Source organism: Phaethon aethereus (genome assembly GCF_964289735.1).
Source record: "Phaethon aethereus genome assembly, chromosome: 3".
Classification (NCBI taxonomy): domain Eukaryota; kingdom Metazoa; phylum Chordata; class Aves; order Phaethontiformes; family Phaethontidae; genus Phaethon; species Phaethon aethereus.
The window spans coordinates 2,980,766-3,005,659 of NC_138576.1; the positions used below are offsets into that span (position 1 = coordinate 2,980,766).

A 24,894-nucleotide genomic window follows, 5' to 3' on the forward strand; every position below is an offset into this window, starting at 1 on the left:
TGAATGTGTTTGTTCTGATCAATTACCATGTTGCAGACACAACTACAAATATGAAAGGAAAAAGATTACGCTCTTGATCCAAAGCCCACTAAAGTCAGCAGAAAGGCTCCTGATGTTCACAAAAAGGCTTTGGCCATGCTGAAAAGGATGAAACTTTTGATCAGCTTCAGTGAACAAAGCGCCTTGTTAGTCGATGACAATCTTTATACAAGCCAGAACTATTTATCAGCAAATACATCATTGCTGTCACCTCTCCTAATGGGAGGATTAACATGCAGTTGTGGAAGGCATGAATTCAGCACCAGATCTGATCTGATGTTGTTGCTTTTCACTCATCTCCTATTTGAAAAGAAACATCTAGTTGACAAGAAACACGCAACAGAAGCAAAGATGCTATTTTTAGGTTTTTTGCTGTCCAGAAACTTGGCACTCAGACTGAAGCACAAGAGCAGGTATCTGGTGTGTGTTGCTGACCAGAAGTATTTCACCACCAGGAAACAGGAGGCTGAAAGCAGCATTTAATAAGTTCTTCAATCTTCAGAGTCGTTAACCTGAGCTAATTAAATTAGTGTTACTGGAAACATCACAGAGCTGAGATAATTGTACCAGTGCTCAAAACTCACTCCTCCCACACCCTCTCCTACACAAGGATGCAAAACCTTGGGCCAACATTTTTGAGAGCTTAAGGTGGATACAGGGATATTCAGAAGTGTCCAAGAACTGAGTTTATTTTCTCTGTTTTTAGCCCTGTGAAAACCAGGCTACTGATTCATCTGGGCTACTGCTATAATTGAGCGAGATTATCACACGGAGAGGATGATTTAGCCCACTTTGTGATAAAATCGAGTTAAATAGCTGAAGTTAAGAGAAATGGCATGTTAGAAGTTTCACACGTGAAGCAGACCAGCTCAGCCCGTGTGGAAAGGGATCTGAAACAGTATTTGGGTCTCAGGGCTTGTGGATTAGCGAAATGGATTTGCAGCTGCTGCCTGGGTTTTCACAGCATTGCCTAACTCCCTCTCTGCCCGGGTTTTAAATCGCTTTCCACAGCTGACAGTGCCCCAAGCCCCGCAGACAGCTCTCCCTTTCCTCGCCAACTGGGCAGAGAACAAAATGAACGTCATTAAAGAGGCAAAGAGGGAAAAGCAGATCTGATTTGAAAGGAAAACCATGTGATGTACAGTTTAAATAGGGATTCCTGGCTCTGCCATTGCCTCATGCAAGTCACATCCTTTTTCTGCTGTGGTTTTCTCAGCTATGAAATACGGTAAGAGTCTTCCCCCCAAGGACCGTCACAAGGTATCAGGAATTAACTGGTATTTAAGCACCCCGGGAGAAAGGTCCTGTGCAAGTGTGAACAGCCTCCAAATTGGACATGGAAACCGATCTGCCCCAATGGTGTGCAGTGCTAAAAATCCCCCGTACCAGGAAAAGCCGGCACGACGCATCCCGACATATCTCCGATGAGCGACCTTCAGCCGCTGCTGCGTCACTGGCTCGTGAACAGCTCCCACTCTCTCAACTTCATTTATGATTCTTGTGTAGGAGGCTCGAAGCGCCTTCCTTTCGCTACCAGGATAATACGTTTGGCCTGTTCTTGCCCTGTGGGAATTAGCAGTAAAATTCCCAGTAATTTAATTGTGCGTGAGCCGAGGAGATGTTCATTCATTCAAACAGGATGCCATTGCCAAGGACACTGATAATGCATGGATCCAAGGTCACTGCAAGGTCACCTGTGCGATTCACGCAAACTCTTGGCTGAAACAGGGTTGGGAAGTGTCTTTAGATCCTGAGTCTGAAGAAGGTCCAGCAGCACTGGCTGAGAGGCAGAGATGTAGCTACAGTAACACCATGTCAGTGCAAACAGAAGTGAATTTGTGGTTGGACTTGATGATCTTAAAGGTCTTTCCAACCTAAATGATTTTGTGATTCTGTGATTCTATGAATGCTGAAGCAACATTTGCTCTGTACTTATCTTCATTTTTCCCTCCTGTGTGCATGTTGAACCAAAAATAAACATATAAAAAAAAAAAAAACAAACCAACAAACAAAAGTTAAACATATTATAGACCTGGACCCTCCACGTAATGAAGTGAGTAGGAATTCTGCCACAAACTTTAGCGGGTGCTGATGAGTTGCACAGGGGACTACGGCCATTTCCTTAGTCATTAATTAACGTCTGTTAGCTCAGGGTAGCTGCTGGCAGAAGGGGGTTCATACATTAATGACAAAGACATTTCTCAAAGTAGCGTGCAAAGAGGGAAGGACGACATTTCCCAGAAAAGCTGGCTGTCTCAGGAAATGGGTTTGTACTGAATTTCTTATTTGCCACCTGAAATACTGGAGATAGGGTGGAAAAAAAGATTCAAACCCACTGTGGCAGGAAACTATCTTATTTAGAGCAGGGACTGCACAGCACTTAAGACGTACATAACCGTCGGAAAAGTGTTGTACCTGGTTGGGTGGATTTTGTGCTGGTTTCTCTTCTCCCTCGGGTTGTGTTCAGAGATTGCACACAGAGGTCACAGGGGCAACTGGACATGCCCTCGGTGTTCAAGCTACATCAGTCAACAGAAGGACGTTCCTCTTTGCAGGGTGGCTGCAATGCGCATTTGAAGGCTTGCATGCACTGGGTGAGTGAGGTTGTGTGTGGGTGTGTCAGGGTTAGCGTTCAACTCTCATCCAGTTCCTGGAGCTAGCCCCCCAAATTAACAGTGGCAGGTACCCAGCACTTACGTGCACCAGTTTCGCAGAGGAGTCAAGGACTGAATGAGCAGTCACAGCAAATGTCCCTTTTCACTCCTGGATGTTGTCTCTTGGTGACAGGATTCAGGTATCCTTCTGGGACCAGGGGAGCATGTAGAAAAAGCTGAGAAGGACAGGGCATTGCACTGAGCCGGAGCTTGGAACCGCTCTCCTCTTCTTACCTCTGTATCTGTTTATTCTGCAGGGATCGCAGGGATCTCAGGGCTGAGCTGTGGAATTTTGAGTCCAAAATTTCCTTGTTCCCTCAAATCCCCCAAATCCAATTGGTATAGAGTTGATTTTCCCCATCAGCCTGTGAGATGCAGCTGCTATGAGGGACCTGAGGTTTGATCCTGCTATAACATCCTCCTTACGCCGCAGGTGGACAGTGGCGGACCTCTGGTTTGCAGCTACTGGAACACCATGAAGTGGTTTCAGGTCGGCATCGTCAGCTGGGGAGAAGATTGTGCAGAAAAGCCAAACCATGAGATCTTGATGTCTGTTTACAGCTACCGTGACTGGATCGAGACTGAGACAGCCGTAAGGGGGAAACCTTTCTTCATTGAAGGTGTGGATAACATTGCAAATGCCGGGGTAGTTCCTTCCAGGGCTGAGACACAGCTGGTGTTTCTTGAGTATCCTCTCCTTTTATTTATCTCTTTGATAGTATTTAGATTATTCTAGAGAAGATTTTTCAAAACATAATAAAAGTCAGAACTACCATCTCGTTCTTCTTTTCCTGCTGACCCATATAGTTGTGTCTCAGGTCAACCTGCTCCTTCTCACTAACGTGCACACAGGCACCAAAATGAGATGCCACAGTGAGACAGGGGAGTGATGGAGAGGCCAGAGAGATTAAATGAGAGAGCCAGGACACAGACAAGAAAAGCCATAATCCTCTGAAAAACACAGATTTTCCACTGGTGGGTCACATCAAGCCCAGTTATTTGCTAAGCTCACATGCGAAGTCAAGGTGTGGCATCTGAAGGAGCTGCTCCCCTTGCAAAGCTGAAACCCTCAGAAAGGTCTTAGCTTATTCAGTTGCGTATTATCTTAGCTGTTGGTAGGATAACTCTGGGTTCATGTATCTTACAGCTAATTATTAGCTGAACTAATGTATCTTCTATCTTGCAGCTGGCCCAAGCTAAGAGCATCTTCAGAGACCACAGTAGCTGCTCAAGTGACATGCCAAGCTGCTGGGACATGACTACACATCAAATTCCGTGTCTCCTTAAGCTAGAAAAAGATCAAGAGATCTTTTGGGCAGTGTTGGAAGGTGTAGCATCATGTAGCTAATCAGTCTTACTTACCTGGATTGCAAATGCTGGGTTTTGGTTGTTAAAGGCAATAGAGGAAAAACTGGCTGGCTGAAGAGAACTGTTTCTGAGCAGTATCCATAAAATGCTGTCTACAGAAGTCCCTTGGCTTTGTTATTAGCCAAAATTAATACCTGGCAAGTAATATTAAATCAAAAGCAAACAGCATTTTTTTTCTCTGTTAGAGGCCTTTTACAAGCGTTGCTGAGAGGTCCACATCCCAGCCTTGAGCTGGGACTGAGCTGGTCTGTCATGCAACACATGGTCCTGCATTGCTTCTCCAGCAACAAAGTGGATTGCAAAATGCATTTCAGTCTTCACAAGAGGTTGCTTTTCCTGGAAGTGATGGGGAAGGAGGCAAGCAGCAAGGTCTCCTTCATGTCCCACCTTTGCAACAACATAAAAGCACCTGTAATTTGCAGCAACGACAAAACTCAGTGAATGTGCAATGGGAGAGAACCTCACAAATTGGTTTTAATTACCTTGATATTTTCTGGCTAGCTGGTGGAGAAACCTTGTAAATGAGAATTAATTCATCTACCTTAAGCTAATGCAAACCCATCTTGGCATAAAAGTCAGGCTTTATTTTCTGTGTTATTTGAGCAGAAAATAATGCTTAATTATTATTAGTTCTGAGTAATGCTTATGAAAATTGCTCCACATTATTTTCCTATGGCTGACTGGCTAATGGATGCATAAGGGTCTTGTAACCCTTTGCAAAAAGACTAATAAAAGCTAAAAACAAAGGGAATATATTACCTTAGCAGCTATTAGTAGTAGACAGTGTCTGTTGGCTTTAATACCTATATTTATTTTCCTTTCTATTAATAATATATCAACAGATACTAGAAGCTGTGGCAGGGGGTTGGACATCAAGAAATATTTCCTAATGCTGTGATCTATTCAGCTACAGGATTATTTCCCCCAGAGGAAATGAGAGATGTCCTCCTGCTTGAATTATTTTAATGTAGGAATTGTATAAAGCACTCTTGTCTACAGCACATGGCATGGAAAAAGCTTGCGCTTACAAGGAGCTGCAAAAGGACTCAGTAGGTCTTTTTCACCAGTAGCATTTGCAAACTGGTAATGGTCGGTGTTAAATGAAGGCGATGCTACTCAGTCGTTACAGCAGGGCACTGCTGCTGCTATGGGGTTTGATCCTTTCTGCTGCTCATTTACTCAATGGCCTTCGGAAAAGAAAGTTTGTTCCTTGTGCCTCAGTTTCCCTACTTGTAAAGTGAGATAATGCAAGTGGTTCACTGGGCTACATGGAAGCCTTGGCTCTGCAAATTAAGACAACTATATAGCTGCAAAATAACAATCAAGAAAGATACTTTTTCCTCCTTGTTTAAAACATAAAAGAGATCATTAAGGTGAATTTTTCTTTGCTACTACATACACTGTTCAATATTTAGGGTGAGAAAGGATACATTTGTTTAGTATTTCTATGCTGTAAGTAGGGCTGATGAAAACACGCTGATGCTGTATTTTGCTTCAGAGGTGTTTGTGTTTTGAGAAAGCACATCACTTTTGATTACGGATTTGATGGGAATGTGTTGGAGTCATACAAAATCAAAATGCGCTATATCAGCTTTGTCATTAACATTTCAACATGACCCAGTTTTTTTTTAAGCTTTACAACATTGGTGTACTATGTTTCTTATGTTATTATATTCTGTGTTTGTGGGTTTAGATCACCTAAGTGAAAAGTTTCCAAACTGAACTACCTCAACTTTTATGCTTCAGGCTATAGTTTGGGATGTTCACTTTTTGTCTTAATTTGCACCTCATTTCTTATTGCCCCTTCCCTCTTTCCAGATACCTCTTCCTCACGTCCAGTCAGCTTCATGGAGAACATCAAGCAGTCTGGCCAAAAGAAATATGTTTCTTTCAATATCCTTTGCTCAATGAGCAAAGCTGGCCAACATAGAATCATGGAAACCTAGAATGGTTTGGGTTGGACGGGACCTTAAAGATCATCTAGTTCCAACCACCCTGCCATAGACAGGGACACCTTCCACTAGACCAGGTTGCTCAAAGCCTCGTCCAACCTGGTGTTGAACACTTCCAGGGATGGGGCATCCACAAATTCTCTGGGCAACCAGTTCCTGTGTCTCACCACCCTCATAGTGATAAATTTCTTCCTTATATCTAATCTAAATCTACCCTCTTTCAGTTTAAAGCCACCTGTCACTGGTCTCCACTTGGACATTGAGCTATTAACCACAAGTCTTCGAAGGCGACCATCCATCCAATTCCGTATCCACTGACTGGACCATCCATCCAATCCATGTCTCTCCAATTTAGATGTTGTGCGGGACAGTGTCGAATGCTTTGCACAAGACCAGGTAGATCACAGAATCATAGAATCACTAGGTTGGAAAGGACCTTCAAGATCATCACGTCCAACCATTAATCCAGCGCCACCATGTCCCCTAAACCATGTCCTGAAGCGCCACATCCACATGTTTTTTGAACACTTCCAGGGATGGCGACTCCACCACCTCCCTGGGCAGCCTGTTCCAATGCCTGACCACCCTCTCGGTGAAGAAATTTTTCCTACTATCCAATCTAAACCTCCCTTGGCGCAACTTGAGGCCATTTCCTCTTGTCCTATCACTAGTTACTTGGGAGAAGAGACCAACACCCTCGTTGCCACAACCCCCTTTAAGGTAGTTGTAGAGAGCGATAAGGTCTCCTCTCAGTCTCCTCTTCTTCAGACTAAACAACCCCAGTTCCCTCAGCCGCTCCTCATAAGACTTGTGCTCCAGACCCCTCACCAGCTCCGTTGCCCTTCTCTGGACACGCTCCAGCACCTCAATGTCCTTCTTGTAGTGAGGGGCCCAAAACTGAACACAGTATTCAAGGTGCGGCCTCACCAGTGCCGAGTCCAGGGGCACAATCACTTCCCTGCTCCTGCTGGCCACACTATTCCTGATACAGGCCAGGATGCTGTTGGCCTTCTTGGCCACCTGGGCACACTGCCGGCTCATGTTCAGCCGGCTGTCAGCCAGCACCCCCAGGTCCCTTTCCGCCGGGCAGCTCTCCAGCCACTTCTCCCCAAGCCTGGAGCGTTGCATGGGGTTATTGTGGCCAAAGTGCAGGACCCTGCACTTGGCCTTATTAAACCTCATACAGTTGACCTCTGCCCATCGATCCAGCCTGTCCAGATCCCTCTGCAGAGCCCTCCTACCCTCCAGCAGATAACACTCCCACCCAGCTTGGTGTCATCTGCAAACTTACTGAGGGAGCACTCGATTCCCTCATCCAGATCATCGATAAAGATATTGAACAAGACCGGCCCCAGAACCGAGCCCTGGGGAACACCACTCGTGACCGGCCGCCAGCTGGATTTAACGCCGTTCACCACAACTCTCTGGGCTCGGCCATCCAGCCAGTTCCTCCTCCAGCAAAGAGTAAACCTGTCTAAGCCACAAGCCACCAGTTTCTCCAGGAGAATGCTGTGGGAGACGCTGTCAAAGGCTTTACTGAAGTCCAGGTAGACAACATCCACAGCCTTTCCCTCATCTACTAGGCGGGTCACCTGGTCATAGAAGGAGACGAGGTTGGTCAAGCAGGACCTGCCTTTCATGAACCCATGCTGGCTGGACCTGATCCCTTGGTTGTCCTGCAGATGCCCTGTGAGCACTCTCAAGACCAACCGCTCCATAATCTTCCCCGGTACAGAGGTCAGGCTGACAGGCCTGTAGTTCCCAGGATCCTCCTTCTGGCCTTTCTTGTAGACGGGCGTCACATTGGCAAGCCTCCAGTCTTCTGGGACCTCCCCTGTTAACCAGGACTGCTGATAAATGATGGAGAGTGGCTTGGCAAGCTCCTCCACCAGCTCTCTCAGTACTCTCGGGTGGATCCCATCAGGCCCCATAGACTTGTGGGTGTCCAGGTGGTTTAGCCTGTCCTTGACTGCTTCCTCCTGGATTATGGGCGGGTTATTGTGCTCTCCATCCCCATCTTCCAGCTCAGGGGGCTGAATACCCTGTGGATACCTGGACTGGCTATTAAAGACTGAGGAAAAGAAGGCATTAAGTACCTCAGCCTTGTCCTCGTCCTTGGAGACAATGTTCCCCGCCATATCCAGTAGGGGATGGAGATTCTCCTTGTCTCTCTTTTTGTTGTTAATGTATTTGTAAAAACATTTTTTATTATCCTTTATGACTGTGGCCAGCCTGAGCTCTAGCTGGGCTTTTGCCTTTCTAATTTTGTCCCTGCTTGACCTAACGAGATCCTTGTACTCTTCGTGAGTTTCCTGCCCCTTCTTCCAGAGGTGATAAACTCTCCTCTTTTCCCTGAGTCCCAGCAAAATCTCCCTGTTCAGCCAGGCCGGTCGCCTTCCCCGCCAGCTCTTCTTACGGCACATGGGGACCGCCTGCTCCTGCACCTTTAAGATTTCCTTCCTGAAGGCTGTCCAGCCTTCCTGGACCCCTTTGTCCTTCAGGACTGTCTCCTAAGGGACTCTCTCAACCAGTGACCTGAACAGGCCAAAGTCTGCCCTCCGGAAGTCCATGATAGCAGTTTTGCTGACCCCTGTCCTTACTTCACTCACAACGGAGAATTCTATCAGGTCGTTGTTGCTAAGCCCAAGACGGCCTCCGACCACCACATCTCTCACCAGTCCTTCTCTGTTTGTAAACAGCAGGTCCAGCAGGGCACCTCCCCTGGTGGGCTCACTCACGAGCTGCGTCAGGAAGTTCTCCTCCACACACTCCAGGAACCTCCCAGATTGTTTCCTCTCTGCCGTGTTATACTTCCAGCAGATGTCCGGTAGGTTGAAGTCCCCCACAAGAACAAGGGCCAGCGAATGCGAGACTTCTGCCAATCGCTTATAGAATGTCTCATCTGTCTCTTCATCCTGGTTGGGTGGTCTGTAACAGACTCCCAGCAAGATATCTGCCTCATTGGCCTTCCCCCTCATCCTTACCCACAAGCACTCTACTTGGTCTTCACAATCTTTGATTTCTATGCGATCAAAACACTCTCTAACATACAGAGCCACCCCACCGCTGCTCCTTCCCTGCCTATCCCTTCGGAAGAGCTTATAGCCATCCATTGCAGCACTCCAGTCATGAGAAGCTGAAGCATGAAGATGAAGTCAGTCGCTCTTCCCTTATCCACCAATGCTGTAAAACCCTTGGAGAAGGCCACCAAATTTGTCAGGCATGATGTGCCCTTAGTGAAGCCATGCTGGCTGTCACCAGTCACCTCCTTATTTTCCATGTGCCTTAGCATAGTGTCCAGGAGGATCTGCTCCATCGTCTTGCTGGGCACAGAGGTGAGACTGACTGGCCTGTAGTTCACCAGGTCTCCCTTTGTTCCCTTCTTAAAACAAGAGGCTGCTGCATGGAGCACGGTGATGCCAAGCAGTGCACCAAAATACAGATTTTGTTCTCAGCATACAGATTTTGTTCTTAGCACTACACCTTTAGCAGCAACTAGCAGAAGAGAAGCAGGCTATGGAAATGCTTAGACACCCAGGGAAACATCCATAACAGGATTCAGAGGACAAAAATATGATGATATGGGTACTCAAGGAGACAGAGGAGAGGTAGTTAGGCCTTGCTTGCACATTGTGCTAAGGAGCTGAGAACCAAAGCACCTCCTGGGAGCACTGAAGGCAGCAGTTTAAAAGCCAATATACCACGACACTTTTGGCATAGTGCTGCAGAAATTAAGAAGGCTCTGTACGCGTGTTTCCCCGCTTTCCCCATCCTAGCTGTCTGTTTACGTGCAAGTTTGAGCAGAGAGATGGAAGTTTTGAAGATGATGGTGTTTGGGCAACTTTGGCAGCAAGAGCTGGTTGCAGATGTGGGGAGGACTCAAGTGAGTGAGCTGTATAGCTCCACCTCAGAGAAGGAGGGTTGGAAGAGCATCAGTCCAAGGTCACAGAAAACTACCAGTTGTAGAAATCCAATCTTTATTCAGGGCGATGATCCTAGACCTCTCTCACCCAGCTCCTCCTCAATAGATATGACATGGGTGATCTGAGGACAAAACAGTTCCCAGTGCGATCTTTTTAGAGGGACTGAGATTTCCCATTTTCTCCTTTTCCAGCCTGTGCTTTCTCACAGGGGTAAGACACAATGAAAAGCATAGGCTTGTCTTATGTTCCCTTCAGCATCCCGGGAACCTCTGTCCCTCTGAGGAGAAGGCAGATGGCACACACGGCTGTGACTGAAACCGTTGGCATCCAGTATGCAGTATGCACTGCATGAGGTGTTTTGACTTTGTGTATGTGTTGTTAGCGGTCTAACTTCAGTGCAAGCAAAATGTCAGGGAGCTTATTTCTCCCCATGTTTTTGTGCACCTACCAGGCGATGAGTGAAAAAGCACCTGTTCATTGGTCAGGTCTTTGCGTCTTTTGTTGATGCTAAAGTAGATTAGAGCTGGAGACTGAAGGCTGCAGTGGATCTGCACCCATTCCCACATTTCCCAGTAATTTCCCAAGTGGCTTCCTGGACAAGCCATTTTTCAGGCTAAGGACTCTGTTTACCCTTCTGTAAGCATGACAATAATTAAAAGCCAAGGATGTCTCTTGGGATGCACCAATTGTGGTAGTGATTAATCACTATTGGTAACTAAAGTGAACATAGCTCTGGGACCAAAAACACTACTGACAGTATTGAACTACTTGACTTGTTCAACAACTGCTGAACACTGCTGGTGTTAGGCTGAAGAGATGCTTTAAGCAGATGGATTATGGTCTGGAGGAGAGCCTGGCTTTGGGATGAATACAGGATGCAGGTTGGCAGCTCTTGACGTGCCTAACCCAGAAATACAACCACATCTTTCTCTGCAGTGTGGGAACGCTCAGGCATGATGGATGTGCACTGAGCAGTGCCCACACTTTGCATAGCTGTTGTGCTTGCTGACCCTGAAGAAACACCTTTTCTGCGCGAAGAATTTTGCTCCGTTGCTGTTTTTACTCTTTGAGCATTTCATTGCCATGGAAATCCCTCTGTTGGCTTCTCTGGCAGTCCCGTGACAGCCCACGCTGCTGATCATGAGTGGCTTTTCTAAGTCATGCTTGAACTGCCCGTGTGCTTCAGGAGCACCAGCTTGACCACCTCTGGGCAGATCATACTTCTTTGCTGTTCTAACATTGGTGTGCACCACTCCTGGTGGTTATTTGGGCTTGCAAAAAGAACCAGCTGGCAGCAACTGAGCTTACAACATCCTGCGGCATCACGAAACATCCTCTGATTGGGTATTTCCGAGGATCTGTGTTCAAAGTGTCTGCCTCCCGTGTCCTTTTCTGAGAGGTGTCTTTGTGCTTGCTAACGCTTTCTGTATTCACAACTGGTTGCTTTCTCCATGTCTCATCATGACTCACTGCTTCAAGAGCTCTTTAATACGCAATTCACTTTGTTCCCACAGCCCAGACCACTAAATGATTTAGCGTGTGGCTACAGAGCGGAACACTGCATTTGGTTCCTCTGCTGGGAAGGGTGGGCTCCAAGACACTGCTGGAAAGTAAAAGTTCCTCTTCCTCAAGGCTTTTGAATTTTTATGTCTTAACACTAAGTCTGCAGACATTAATAACAACATAAGCAAATCCAGAGTTAACCCATGTGCCTCCAAATTAGAGAGATGGGGGGGGGAAGCATGATACAATGACTTAGGCACTGAATGCAGATGCAGGAGCATAAATTCAGCTCTGCAGCAACTCTTTGAGATCCTAGAGGAGCTCTGTAGGGTTGCATATGAAGAGGAGTAACTCTCGAAAATTGAGACAACCAGTTGTGAGCCACCTGAAATTCCTTTGGAATTGGGAGAAGAAAGCTTTGCTCTTTGTCCTCTTTCCTTTGATCACAGTGGGAGATAATTTGAATGGACGTGTGCCTTGGACACACATGAGAAGGAATTTTTTCATCACCGTTGTTAAAAGCATTGCTTCAGTCTGGAATGCATAAGAATTTGGGTAAAAGATAGGAAAGTGAGCATTTCCACTGAAGAGGGTCACCTCAAGCAAAAATTTTGGGAGCAACCTTGGTCTGAACAGAATCATGGGAAAGGGCCAAGGGAACAATAGGAAGTGATCTGTCAACTATGACATGAGTTTACAAACAACCCCTGCAACACAGTGTGCTGGGCCAGTGATTTGCCTTGTTTTGCAACTTTTGGCCAGAGACTCAAGGTAAAAGCGATGCTATACGGAGCAGAGGGCTTTGTTAGGATGGGAGGGGACCCAGGAGTGATGCAGCAACTCAGGGGCACTGGGGAGGTGTTGAGAAACCTCCAGCCATCTGAGTGTCACTGCCCCAGCCGTGCTCACAGCAAGCGCCGAGGAGGTGGGGCGGGAAGCTGGAGCTGGCTGTGTAGGGGAGCATGAAGAATCACAAAGTGTTTATTCAAAGCGGGCCCAACTGCTGGGTGCCTTGTGACAAGAGAGTTATTTTGTGGATGAGTGAGTGGCTGTCACTCTGTTTGCACGACTGGTAGTACCAGAACGAAGCCGTTCGTGCGGAAGGCAGCCTCCGGCAAACGCCTGTTATCACGTCCATGGGGTATGGGCTCAGGGTGTGCTGTGACTGGCAAATGCCTCCGATGCCCCACGGTTGAACCTGTTTCCCGGAGGAACCTGGAACACCACGTCCTTCAGATTTCTCTCCAAAGTCCTCTGCACGCTGCCAGATCTCGGGGTATGATCTTTTACTGTTCTTTGTTGGCTGTTAATCTGGTATCAGGAGGAGATGGATCTTAGTCAGGACCTTCAAACAAAACACTGTGTCCTGGGTCTGGCTGGGATGTAACAGGTCTAGCTTTCTTTGTACCAGCCCATATGGTGTTATGTCTTAGATTTGTGACGAAATCACTGTTTGTAACAGACCAGTGTTTTAGCTATTGCTGAGCAGTGCTTGCACAACATCAAAGTTTTCTCTGTTTCTCACACTGACCCACCAGTGAATAGGCTGGGGTTGCACAAGAATTTGGGAGGAGACACAGTCAGGACAACTGACCCCAGCTGAAAACAGGGATATTCCATACCATATGACATCAAGCTCAGCAATAAAATATCAGGGAAAGAAGAAGGAACGAGGGGATGTTTGCAATTATGGCATTTGCCTTTCCAAGTATCATTAAGCATGATGGAGCCCAGCTTTTCTGGAGATGGCTGACCACCTGCCTGACCATGAAAAGTAGTGAACAAATTCCTTATTCTGCTTTGCTGGCCCCAGCTTTGTGTCACTTACTAATCTGTCTTTCTCTCCACCTGTGAGTTTTTTGCTTTTATGCTGGATCGTGCATTTGCATTTTGGTGGTATTGTTAAAGCATCCAAAACTCATGCACCTCCAAGGACGTGCTTAGAACGGCTCATACATAAGTGTCCTCATACATAAGGTCCTTGCATAAGTGCCAGGTGGCTGTTGTATTTCCCCTGCAACCAGCATACAGATGTTGTGGCTTCATGTCTCCAATAACCTAAATGGCACCAAGGCCTCTTCTCCAGCCCCAAAACCAACTGGCAAGGTCCTGCCTGATCCACACGGTTAAACTCTCGGCCTCCAAACCAGGATGGCTGATCCAAACCGCCTCCTGGCAATGGTCCCTGGCCAGTGCTAAGCCGGGAAGTGTTTGGGTTGATGCTTGTTAGTTTGGGCTATCGATGCACCAGGTAGGTGAGGGAGTTCCTCTACCCACTCAGTGCCGTTCGCTTTACCAGTACAGAGCTATAGTTTGTGCGTCTCTCCCTCCTCCCAACTCTACTTCTTTCCCAGCTCTTCTGCTGGCGATTCCTGCTCGACAGCCATCCCAAACATCCTCCTACCAGCCTGGCAGTCTCACTCGAGTCATGAAGCCATTATTCAAATCCTCAAATGGGTTTAAAAAGTATGGTTTGGTGTTCTGTTTTTCCCACTGTGTTTAGAGGCACACTGAGTCACTGCTGAAAAGGACTTTGACCAACTCGCTGCCTGCCGTTATGGGAAGGGGTTGCAACACAAACTTTTCAATACCGCCTACGTTCCTGCTCCACTGCCAGGATTTCAAAGCAATCACTGCATAATTACAGGCTAACGGTACAACAAAGAAAAGGGAATGGTACCGTCCCACTGTGATCTCGCAGAGAACCACGGAACTGCTCTTTAATAAAGGTAACTCGGTTTCTGCTTTGTTGCATAATGAGCCTCTGATGATTTCAGCAGGAAAAATCCCAATTAGAAACAGGTGGAAAAGAGGCATCCGATCTTGGGAGCATGTTGGAAAGCCTGAGAACTTTTCCTATTGTGCTTTGTGGTTAAACTAAGGCTTTTAAATTAAAAAAAAAAACATTCTGAATTATCCAGGCCCAATGCTGCAAAGCAGGATTCAAGCCTGCCTAGCCCTTTTTTTTTCACCTAATACAGTCTGTTGAGAAGAACATCACCTTCCACCTTCCACCCCAGTTATGATCCAGAGCACTAGTGTATGGGCTGTTTGGTGATGGGAGGCTCTGTGGGAGCTCTTCTCTTCTTATAAATGACTATTTGCAAGGATAAGAGGTAAGAGATCAACATATTTCAAATATAATTTTAAAAGAAATTTGGAAGATCCCAAGGTAGCTGCAGTAGTGAAGGAAGAGCAAAGACATCTGCTGATTCAACCTGAACCAGACCCCAGAGAGGGTTGTAGGAACTACAGACTTGCGTTGTACCACTTGTAGGTGCATTCTGTCACTAAAGAACAATGGTGTTAGCCAGGAGGCAATCTCACAAGGTCAAATGGCCTGTTTTGGCCATTTAGTAACCTCCAGGCTACAAAGTGCTCTCCCTGCCCCTTGTGGGTGTCCCCACCCCAACTCTCTCTTGGGAAATGATTGCATCCTGGAGCACAGGATGCAGGTGGCCATCTGAATGTCTCCAAAGATGTGACACCCCATATGGTAGCAGGCACCTTCTTCCCCACATGGGAGCTGTTTTTCATGGGGCATTGACTAAGGACATGGTGGAGCCCAGTGTGGCATCTCACACTGCCCATCATCAGGACAGTGCAAACAGATGTGTCACAAGGGATGTCTGTCCAGCACCAAGGTTTTGCAGCTGCCAGACAATGTGAGCTGCAGTTTCAGCAGGTCAATGGCCATTGCTGTGCTTCTTTTCTCAAGAGAGGAAGAAAACCTCTGACAGACAAGGCAAATCAACCCTATGGGCAACAATAGATCAAACCCAGTCCAGACCAGCAGTCCCTCCACTGCTTTAGAACTCCATGAGCAAGTACGAGCTATCTGGGGCTGGGTGTGGAGGGAGAGCTGGACTACGATAAATGTGAAACCTTGTTGGACATCTCAACCAACCTCACTTACAATGGGATGAATCAAGACTAACTCCCCTCGTGCTGGTAGTGGTACACCATCCAAGACCACTGTGAAGATAGAAGGACCACTAAGTGAAACAGCACACAGATATTTGGGGGGATTATCTAAAGGTTTAAAACACTGAACCCAGAAGATCTTTGCTTTACCTGACTTCAAAAGTAGTAATGAGTAGCTCTGGTTTTGTTCTTCGGGAAAATCAGTATCACCTAAATATAGTGAAGCAGACAGGCTACGTGCAACCCCAGCACACACAGAATCATACAATCACAGACTTGTAGAATCATAGAATCACAGAATCATAGAATCACAGAAGGGTTTGGGTGGGAAGGGACCATTAAAGGCCATCTAGTCCAACACCCTGCAGTGAGCAGGGACATCTTCAACTAGAGCAGGTTGCTCAGAGCCCAGTCCAACCTGACCTGGGGTGTTGCCAGGGATGGGGCATCGACCACCTCTCTGGGCAACCTGGGACAGGGGTTCACCACCCTCGTTGGGAAAAATTCCTTCCTTATACCCAGTCTGAATCTCCTCTCTTTTCGTTTAAAACCGTTACCCCTTATCCTGTTGCTACAGGCCCTGCTGAACAGTCTGTCCCCATCTTTCCTACAGGCCCCCTTTAAATCCTGTCAGGCTGCAGTAAGGTCTCCACGGAGCCTTCTCTGCTCCAGGCTGAACCCCCCCAGCTCTCCCAGCCTGTCCTCCCAGCAGAGCTGTTCCAGCCCTCGGAGCACTGCTGGGGCCTCCTCTGGCCCCGCTCCAGCAGGTCCATGTCTCTCCTGTGCCGAGGGCTCCAGAGCTGGACGCAGCACTGCAGGGGGGTCTCCCCCGAGCGGGGCAGAGGGGCAGAATCCCCTCCCTCGCCCTGCTGGCCATGTGGCTTTGGGGGCAGCCCAGGACATGGGTGGCTTCTGGGCTGCGAGCGCACATTGCCGGCTTTTGTCCAGCTTTTCACTTCTCCATGGGGCTGCTCTCCATCCCTTCATCCCTCAGCCTGTGCTGATACCGAGTATTGCCCCAACCCAGGGGCAGGACCCTGCACTTGGCTTTGTGGAAACTCATGAGGTTCACATGGACCCATTCCTCATGCTCTGGATGGCATTCTGTCCCTCAGGCATGTCAACTGCACCACTCAGCTTGGTGTTGCCTGCAAACGTGCTGAGGGTGCACTCGATCCCACTGCCTGTGTCATTGATGAAGATATTAAAGAGTACGGGACCCAACATGGATCCCCGAGGGACACCACTTGTCACTGGTCTCCATCTGGACATTGAGCCGTTGACCACTGCCCTCTGCATGCGACCATCCAAACAATGGTGGATATTAGGAAAATTTTCTTCACTGAGAGGATGGTCAGGCATTGGAACAGGCTGTCCAGGGAGGTGGTGGAGTCGCCATCTCTGGAAGTGCTCAAAAAACCTGTGGATGTGGCGCTTCAGGACATGGTTTAGGGAACATGGTGGTGCTGGATTAATGGTTGGACTTGATAATCTTGAAGGTTCTTTCCAACCTTAGTGATTCTGTGATTCTATGATTCTGTGATTCTGTGAATTCGTCATCCACCCAACAGTCCACCCATTAAATCTGTATCTCTCCAACTTAGAGAAAGATGTTGTGGGGGACCATGTCAAAGGCCTTATAGAAGTCCAGATTGATGACATTGGTAGCTCTTCCCTTGTCCATTGATGTGGTCACTCCATTAGCATTTCCCGAGTATCCCATGCCATAAGGGATGGCAGTACCTTAGATCCCAACCAGACCAACCTGGTCTGGATCCAGATACATTTTCCATGAGACAGGACTCAAATCTTGATTTTTCTGGCAGATGAGGCAGTGCCTCCTCTGCAACCAGCCACGGAAAGCCACCCTGCAGGTGGTCCTTTGGGCAAGAAGTGATCTAAAACTGAATTCCCTCGGGCATTTTAAACCCAGAAAGGTTTGCTCTAAAGTCTATTAAACAGGTGTTGTGCTGGTTTTGGCATACAAATTCTGGCACATGGAGCTAGCTTTTTTCTCTTTCTGGAGGACAGCCATAGCTAAGCACGTATGTCATGACAGTCTTTGTAATTTGCTACCTGTTCTGCAGTGGTTGAGGTTTTATGCCATGTACTATGGGTGCCGAGCTCTTGAAGTATCTGATACTAAAGCTCTTCTACTTTCTGGCCTGTGGGACAGATGGATGGCATAAGTAGAAATTGCTATTTATTTTTTAAGAGTATTTTATCCCTTAAGAAAACATTCCTTCAAAAAGCAGAATAGGGAAAACAAAGCAGTAGGTATTAGGTGGGGAATGGTTTTCCAAAGGAAACAGTCAAAGTCTCATCACTTGGAAGTTTTAAAATTACAGCGAATAAAGTATTACAGACTACCCTGCAAGACAGAAACAGGCAGAGGTTGATACAGACACTGAGTGTTGAGCGCTGTAGGCTTTGCCATGCCTGGCACTAGGGCTCTGGCCTGCAGGAAGCATCTACAACCTCATGTAATACAGCTAAGCTCCTAGATAGTGTGGTGGATAGCACAGTGTCCTACGATCACAGCATCACAGCATCACAGAATCACAGAATCATGAAGGTTGGAAAAGACCTTTAAGATCATCAAGTCCAACCATTAACCCAATGCCACCATGCCCACTAAACCATATCCTGAAGTGCCACATCCACAAGTTTTTTGAACACCTCCAGTGATGGTGACTCCACCACCTCCCTGGGCAGCCTGTGCCAATGCCTGACCACCCTCTCAGTGAAGAAATTTTTCCTAATATCCAATCAACCTCCCCTGGCACAAATCCAATGATGCTAAATCCAAAGATTTCACGAAGTGATGCTGACCTCAGGCTGGGGATGCTCCTAAAATTCAGATACCAGGAAAAGGATTGCTTTCTCCATGTCACGCTCTTGCAGCTTTCCCCTGAGGATCTCCTATTTACTCGTTTCGGAGATACAAAACCGGGCTGAATGACGCAGTTTGGATCTGACTCGGTGCTCTCCTTCCCTCCGTTGCCTCTTTGGTGCAGAAATGAAATATAATGAAAATAAGACAAGTTTTTCACGTGCTTCCCAGATTGTTAGATCTTCCTCAGCCAGGTAAGATGGTAAAGTTTGAGTGATATGAGATGGAAATAGAGAAACTCTGTCCATGTCATAAACTGGGCATGTTGGATTTTCCTCTGTAATACCACATTCAAAGGATCCCTTTTGCATTCCTGAATGCAGTGGGTATGAACACTGAATAGAATTTCATAGGAGACTGCAAAATGCCACCCACTACCCCTAAAACGGGAATTTTCAAAGAATTCCAACAATTGCAGCCAGATGCTGACCTTCAAAAGAGTTTTGCTCAAACTTCAATGGACGTCCAGGTCAGAAGAAACCCTTCTTACTGTATAATTTGGCCATCTGTATATTACAGTGCAAGAACACCATAAAGAAATAAAAATATTATTCTGTTATTAGTTTATTAATATTTTAAAAACTGCACCATGATGTCCAAGTGTATCACAGAGGAAATGTCAAGCCACCACTTCGCTATTTAAACAGATGTTGAATCCTTTTTAAAGGCTCAGCTTAGCGGTGAGTGTTAAGCATAAAAAAAAAAAAAAAAAGGTGATGCTAATGATGCTACTGGCTATCTTATGCAAATTGAGGTTTAAAAGAAGAAAAATGAAAAACCTTATATCTTCTCCCTCCTCCTTTTGTGGCTTTGTCTAAAAACTTTCTTCCCTGTCAGGAAATTAAAAATAAAATTTGGTTTCTCATGTGCTTTATCCAGCACCTTTCTAACACAAGCAGTGCTGAGATATTGCAGTAAAAATAAAATAGAAATTAAATGGAATTTCTTGCAGCAAATCCACAGAGAAAAGGGAGTTGCTCAACTTTTTGCCTGTAAAAGCTTATTTTTTGAAAAAGTGTATATACATATGTACATGCATATACATTTACATGAATGTATTTAAGAGGGTTTTATGGTTTATGGTAATTATGGTTTACCTTTTCCAGTCTTGATTGTAATTGAAAAATACGACCTCTAGATGGCAGAAACTCCCTCTTTTGGGCTTTTTTTTTTTTTTAAATCCCTGCACAGGATGCCACAAAACCAAGATTTAGTATAACAGACGGATTTATAATTATTCAGCCTTATCCAAGCCTGGAGATCTCAGGGCACGGTGTGCCATCATCCAGCTCTAAGCCACACGGAATTTGCTTTATGCTTATCGTACTGCAAACCTTACGCCATACTGCGACTCTCTGTCCTCCTGGCCAGGCAGGTCCAAATGCTTTTTGGTGGCCAACCATCTAGTCTAAGTATGAGTGAAATCAGGATGAGCTGAGTGCCTAAATATTAGAGGATCTGGCTTGTCTGGGTGCATGGTGCAGCACTAGACAGGGAGGTGATGGGGGCATGACAGAAGTGTTCGCACGGTCTAGCTGATATATTTGCTAGGAAAGAGACTGGTTTGGGGGGTCAAAATTGGTTCCCTAGCTAAAAGTTCAGTATCTAGGCTAAGGGGGGGGTCACTTAGTTGGTTTTTGCTCTCTGTGGAGCGAGATGGGTGATTTGTTCCTCTTACTTGGGGCATCTTCTTCATGTGAGGACCACTGCTGCTGCCTCACGCCTATAGCCTCGTACCTCCTTCCGCCGAAATTTATGGCTTCCCATCCTCACCTCTGAGGCCGGGGACCGCACAGGCTGGGAGCCGATGGTCTGGTCTGCAGAGAAGGTGTTGGCACGTTACGGCAGGCGGAGGATGACAGGCTGGGCCACTTAGAGCGAAACAGGCTTTTATGCAACTGCTTTCCCATGGTACCAGGACAAAAATCCACCTCGTCCTTTCTCTCTTCTGGCTTTGGGTAACAGGCAGGACTTTTCTTCACCCATTTCTCCCTCTTTATATTTTTCATTCTTTTTTCTCATCTCTGTTCTCAGTCAAGGGTTTCTGGGCCTTAGCCAAAATTGTGCTGGGTGTTACAGCCCTTGGGGTCTGAGTGCTTAGTGCTCTCGCGGATTCACGTGGCCCCTGCCCACGTTATGTGGTGGGTCACTGTGTGCTGCAAGAAGGTGTCCCCTGCTCTCTGGAGGAGACAGGAAAGGGATACAGCCCGCAACAGTTGTGATGGTGCTGAGTACAGCTCATCTCACCCCGCTTTAGGTGCTGATGGCACCTTTTGTATCTGATCAGGCCTTTAGGCTCCCACTTTTGCCTATAAAGCCCTAGCAAATGATCCCAGCTGGTGATTCTCCTCACCCTAAATCAGAAAGCCACGTTTGGTCCCATGACTCACTTCATCGACCGTGCTGACTGGGTTTCTGTTGATGTTAACGGGAGGCTGAACACCTACCTCCGATGCAGATGTCTATGCCATAGACACAAGGTGCTTGATTCATCTGCCCACACACAGGCAACTAGTGCCATTTGAGATGTCCTGCGGTATCTGAGATACCTGCATCCCCTGGCAGGAAAGACGTGGGACATGCCTGTTTTCTGGGCTAGCACCTGGAGGTCAGATGGAACAGGCTCAGGCACCTCACATAGCATGAGGTGTCCATAGTTAGAGACCTGAACTGAAAAATGAAGTTTCCAATAATGAGTCCTAGCAGATTGGTTGAACAAACTACCTAGGATGCTTGCACGGGAGATGCAGGTTTAGCTCCCTGTTGTGACATTGTGTACAAACACTGGAGCCACCAAAGGGGAATGAGCTGGGACACACTCAGTCCATTCTGCTGATGCTGTTTCTCTTTCCATCTCTCACTTAGCTATTTGGTGGAGCAGGGAGGACTTGGATGATGAAGTGATACGGCCACCAGAGATGCTTTCCCCTCTCTCTCCATCCACCCCTGTCTTGTTCTGGCTGAAACAGTGATGAAGTTAAAATCAAGGACAGGAAAAAGGTGACAACCAAGGGCTCAGGCCCAGCCAGCATGGGTTCATGAAAGGCAGGTCCTGCTTGACCAAACTGATCTCCTTCTATGACCAGGTGACCCGCCTAGTGGATGAGGGAAAGACTGTGGACGTTGTCTACCTGGACTTTAGTAAAGCCTTTGGCAGCGTCTCCCACAGCATTCTCCTGGAGAAACTGGCAGCTCGTGGCTTAGATGGGTTGTGTGCAGTGTGCCCAGGTGGCCAAGAAGGCCAACAGCATTCTGGTCTGTATCAGGAGTAGTGTGGCCAGCAGGAGTAGGGAAGTGATTGTGCCCCTGTACTCGGCACTGGTGAGGCCACACCTTGAATACTGTGTTCAGTTTTGGGCCCCCCACTACAAGAAGGATGTTGAGGTGCTGGAGCGTATCCAGAGAAGGGCAACGGAGCTGGTGAGGGGTCTGGAGCACAAGTCTTATGAGCAGCGGCTGAGGGAACTGGGGTTGTTTAGTCTGGAGAAGAGGAGGCTGAGGGGAGACCTCATCGCTCTCTACAACTACCTGAAAGGGGGTTGTGGCGATGAGGGTGTTGGTCTCTTCTCCCAAGTAACTAGTGATAGGACAAGAGGAAATGGCCTCAAGTTGTGCCAGGGGAGGTTTAGATTGGATAGTAGGAAAAATTTCTTCACCGAGAGGGTGGTCAGGCATTGGAACAGGCTGCCCAGGGAGGTGGTGGAGTCGCCATCTCTGGAAGTGTTCAAAAAACCTGTGGATGTGGCACTTCAGGACATGGTTTAGGGGACATGGTGACGCTGGATTAATGGTTGGACTTGATGATCTTAAAGGTCCTTTCCAACCTAGTGATTCTGTGATTCTGTGATTCTGTGACAATGTAAAGGAGATTTTAAAAAAGCCAGATGCATTTTGCAATGCAGCAGGGCGGTGAGCCAGGATCAGTATTTCCACTGCAATCATTTCTGCTGTGGGGAAGAGGGATTTGGGCAACACCAAATCACATCCATGGATGACTTTTCAATCAAGGCTGCTTGCACTGAAGGATGTGAATGCTTTCCTTGTTGCACTGATGTCTCTCAGTAAGGAAAACTCCACCAACATGTGCAAGCTGCATGGCAGAGAGGAGAAGAAGCCTGGATGAGGTTTCGACTTGTCCCAAGTAAGAGTCTCTGACACTGGGCCAATAAAATTCAACACCTAATCTGAAATGAAAACAGGATCCTGAAGGAATCCAAGTGCCTTGAGCTGAAGGGAAGGAGAAGTTAGGCGAAGGGATAGAGGGCATCTCCCGTGAACACAGACAGTCCCCAAGCAGGATCTGGTTTCCACCTGGAGCCAAGGGTACCCCGAGGAACAGAGAGGGCCCCTGGAGGGGCTGCAGAGCTCGGGGAGCGTTGCACTCTTTTCCTCCATCCTAGAGCATGTAAAGGGCTTTATAAAGGGTGACAAGGAGGGAAAACTGTAATTTCAAAACTAACGTAATCCTCTGTCATTCTCTCTGAGAGTTGCTGAGGCTTGGTGATGCTCAAACCAAAAGGACCATTTCATGCTCTCAGGAACTCCATGATACCTCAAGCAGGGACCTTCATAGCTCTATAAAGTAAAATACCCTGAAAACTGCTCGATTCTTGGCTGGGAAGTTACCAAGCAGCAATGGGAATCACCAGGGTCCAATTAAAAGGCGAAGTAAACCATAATCAGGACTTGCACAGAAATACCTCCATGTGGCCGGCATCAAGAGCAGGGACCTAGCTGAAAAGCCAGATCCTTTGAAGCAGGATTTACTTCAGCTCCCCAAAACTGCAGGCATCTAAGCAATCTTTGCCTGGATGTTGTTGTTTCTTGAGAATAATGGCCCTGTGTGTGAGGTCTGTGGCCATGGGGCAAAGAAGGGTCCATCCAACCGTGGTGGCAAAAGGCTGGTTTGTGTCCTTGTGTTGTCCCTGCGGAGGGACCCACTGACCCCGGAGGGGCAGGTCTCAGCTTCCTCGCCCCACCGTGGAAAACGATTTTGGGTGTGACCCCACAAGGCGTGGGGTCAGCAGCAGCAGGATCAGGCACTGCATCTCGTACACGGCTCCGTGGTTTGGTACTTTCATCCCAGCAGCCTGACCGGGGATTTGGAGAATACTGCGGAGATGGAGAAAGGAAGGAATAGAGTTTCACCTTTTATTCTTTTATCTTGGCAACAATGCATGGTGGGAAAAAAAAAATAAAGAAGAAGAAGAAGAAAAAGTTGTGAATGGCAGAATTAACAATAATATAAGCCCCCCTCTCCCCATCCCTCCTCCCTCTCCCTCTGCCGTCCATTCAGGAGACCGACAATAAACAAGGTCATTTGATTCATTCGGCTTGGGGTGTAAACAAAGTCTTACAATAAAATCCCCCCACCAGGGCCCCCCTTTTTCTCTAAGAATAGATACCCCCCCCGCAAGCCGGGGCCCCCCCTCGCTTCTCCTCTCCCATCATCCCCGGATCGGCGACCGCGGGCGTCCAGCCCTGCCGCCACTTCCGCAGTCCCCGTCCCGGCTCCGTGAGGCCCCACTTCCTACTTGGTGTGGGAACCTCGGCTTCCCCGGGCAACATCTGCGCGGACGGCCCCGCTTTCTCATGTCGGCCGCAGCACTGCCTCGTCGCGGGCTCCTGATCCAGAGGGAGAGAGAGAAAAGAGGGAGGGGAGAAAAAAACCCCCAAAAACCCCACAAACCTGACCCAACGATAAAGGGATTCGCATCGCCCTCCCTGGCCCACGGGGAGCAGATCCCAAAAGCTTGTGGTCAGCTTCCTCTTTTCACAGGCTTTGTCGCTGCCTCTGCGGCCGATGGAGAAGTAGCGCCGCATGTGTGTGTGGGTGTGCGGGTGTGTGGGTGTGCGGGTGTGCGTGCACAACAGGAGGGCTGTGGGTTGTGCAAGGAGCCAACTAGTAGGATCAAGGCCAGGATAGGGCCCGGGGGGTGTACGAGCCTCTGCCGGGGGAGGCTATGGGGGTTACGGGGTTGTTCTGGGGGTGTTGCTCTGTGTTCGTGCCTGGATGTTGAGTTGGGTGGCCGTGTGTTGTGGGTGATAGGGTTATAGCATGGTGCGCGATGGGACGTGTACAGTAAGGATCATTTTGGTGGGTCTGAGCCCTCTAAAAGCCTTAAACACTTTCTCCTGGGTAGGGTCAGTTCAGGCTGGTTCCATTCCAGAAGGCAGGCTTGGGAAGCCGTGAGACCTTCCCCACCTCGTGCCTTCCTTAAACCAGTTCCTACAGAGCATCAAGAGGGTGCTGAGCCAGCCACGTAGGTACCCGGGGATGTATCCCCAGCTGGCACGTCCACCCGGCTTGTCTCCCCTGCCACCTGCACGTGCTGGATGGCACTTATGGGCCCTGCCTGTGGGTGTCTGCCCCAAATGTGGGGATACCTTGCATCAGAGATGTTCAACAGAAGCTCCCCTTACCCCTGGGATTCCCTCCAGTGCCTTGCAATGGCCCCGGGCTCTGCAGGGGATGGCGGGATGCAGGAAGAGGGATCACAGCCTGCACATGGCCCATAGAAGACCGAGTCTCACGCTTTGGTCAAGAGGGATAGAAATTAGCGGTAACTCTCCTGAAACACGCCGTTTTGCTCTCTGTGTCTCAGCGACATGCAGGCACTGCTGGATTTAAGCACTGG

At 47.8% G+C, this 24,894-nt stretch overlaps 1 protein-coding gene across 1 annotated transcript in view; it reads left to right on the forward strand.

Annotated features, from left to right (window-relative positions):
* LOC309403734 (serine protease 55-like) overlaps positions 1-24,894 on the forward strand; it is a gene marked incomplete at both ends in the record, with an annotated part of 59,759 nt that overhangs the window by 13,320 nt on the left and 21,545 nt on the right. The window contains one exon of the mRNA XM_081997981.1: positions 3,127-3,313. Within this exon, the coding sequence (XP_081854107.1) occupies positions 3,127-3,313 (187 nt within the window). The remainder of the gene's footprint in view (positions 1-3,126; positions 3,314-24,894) is intronic.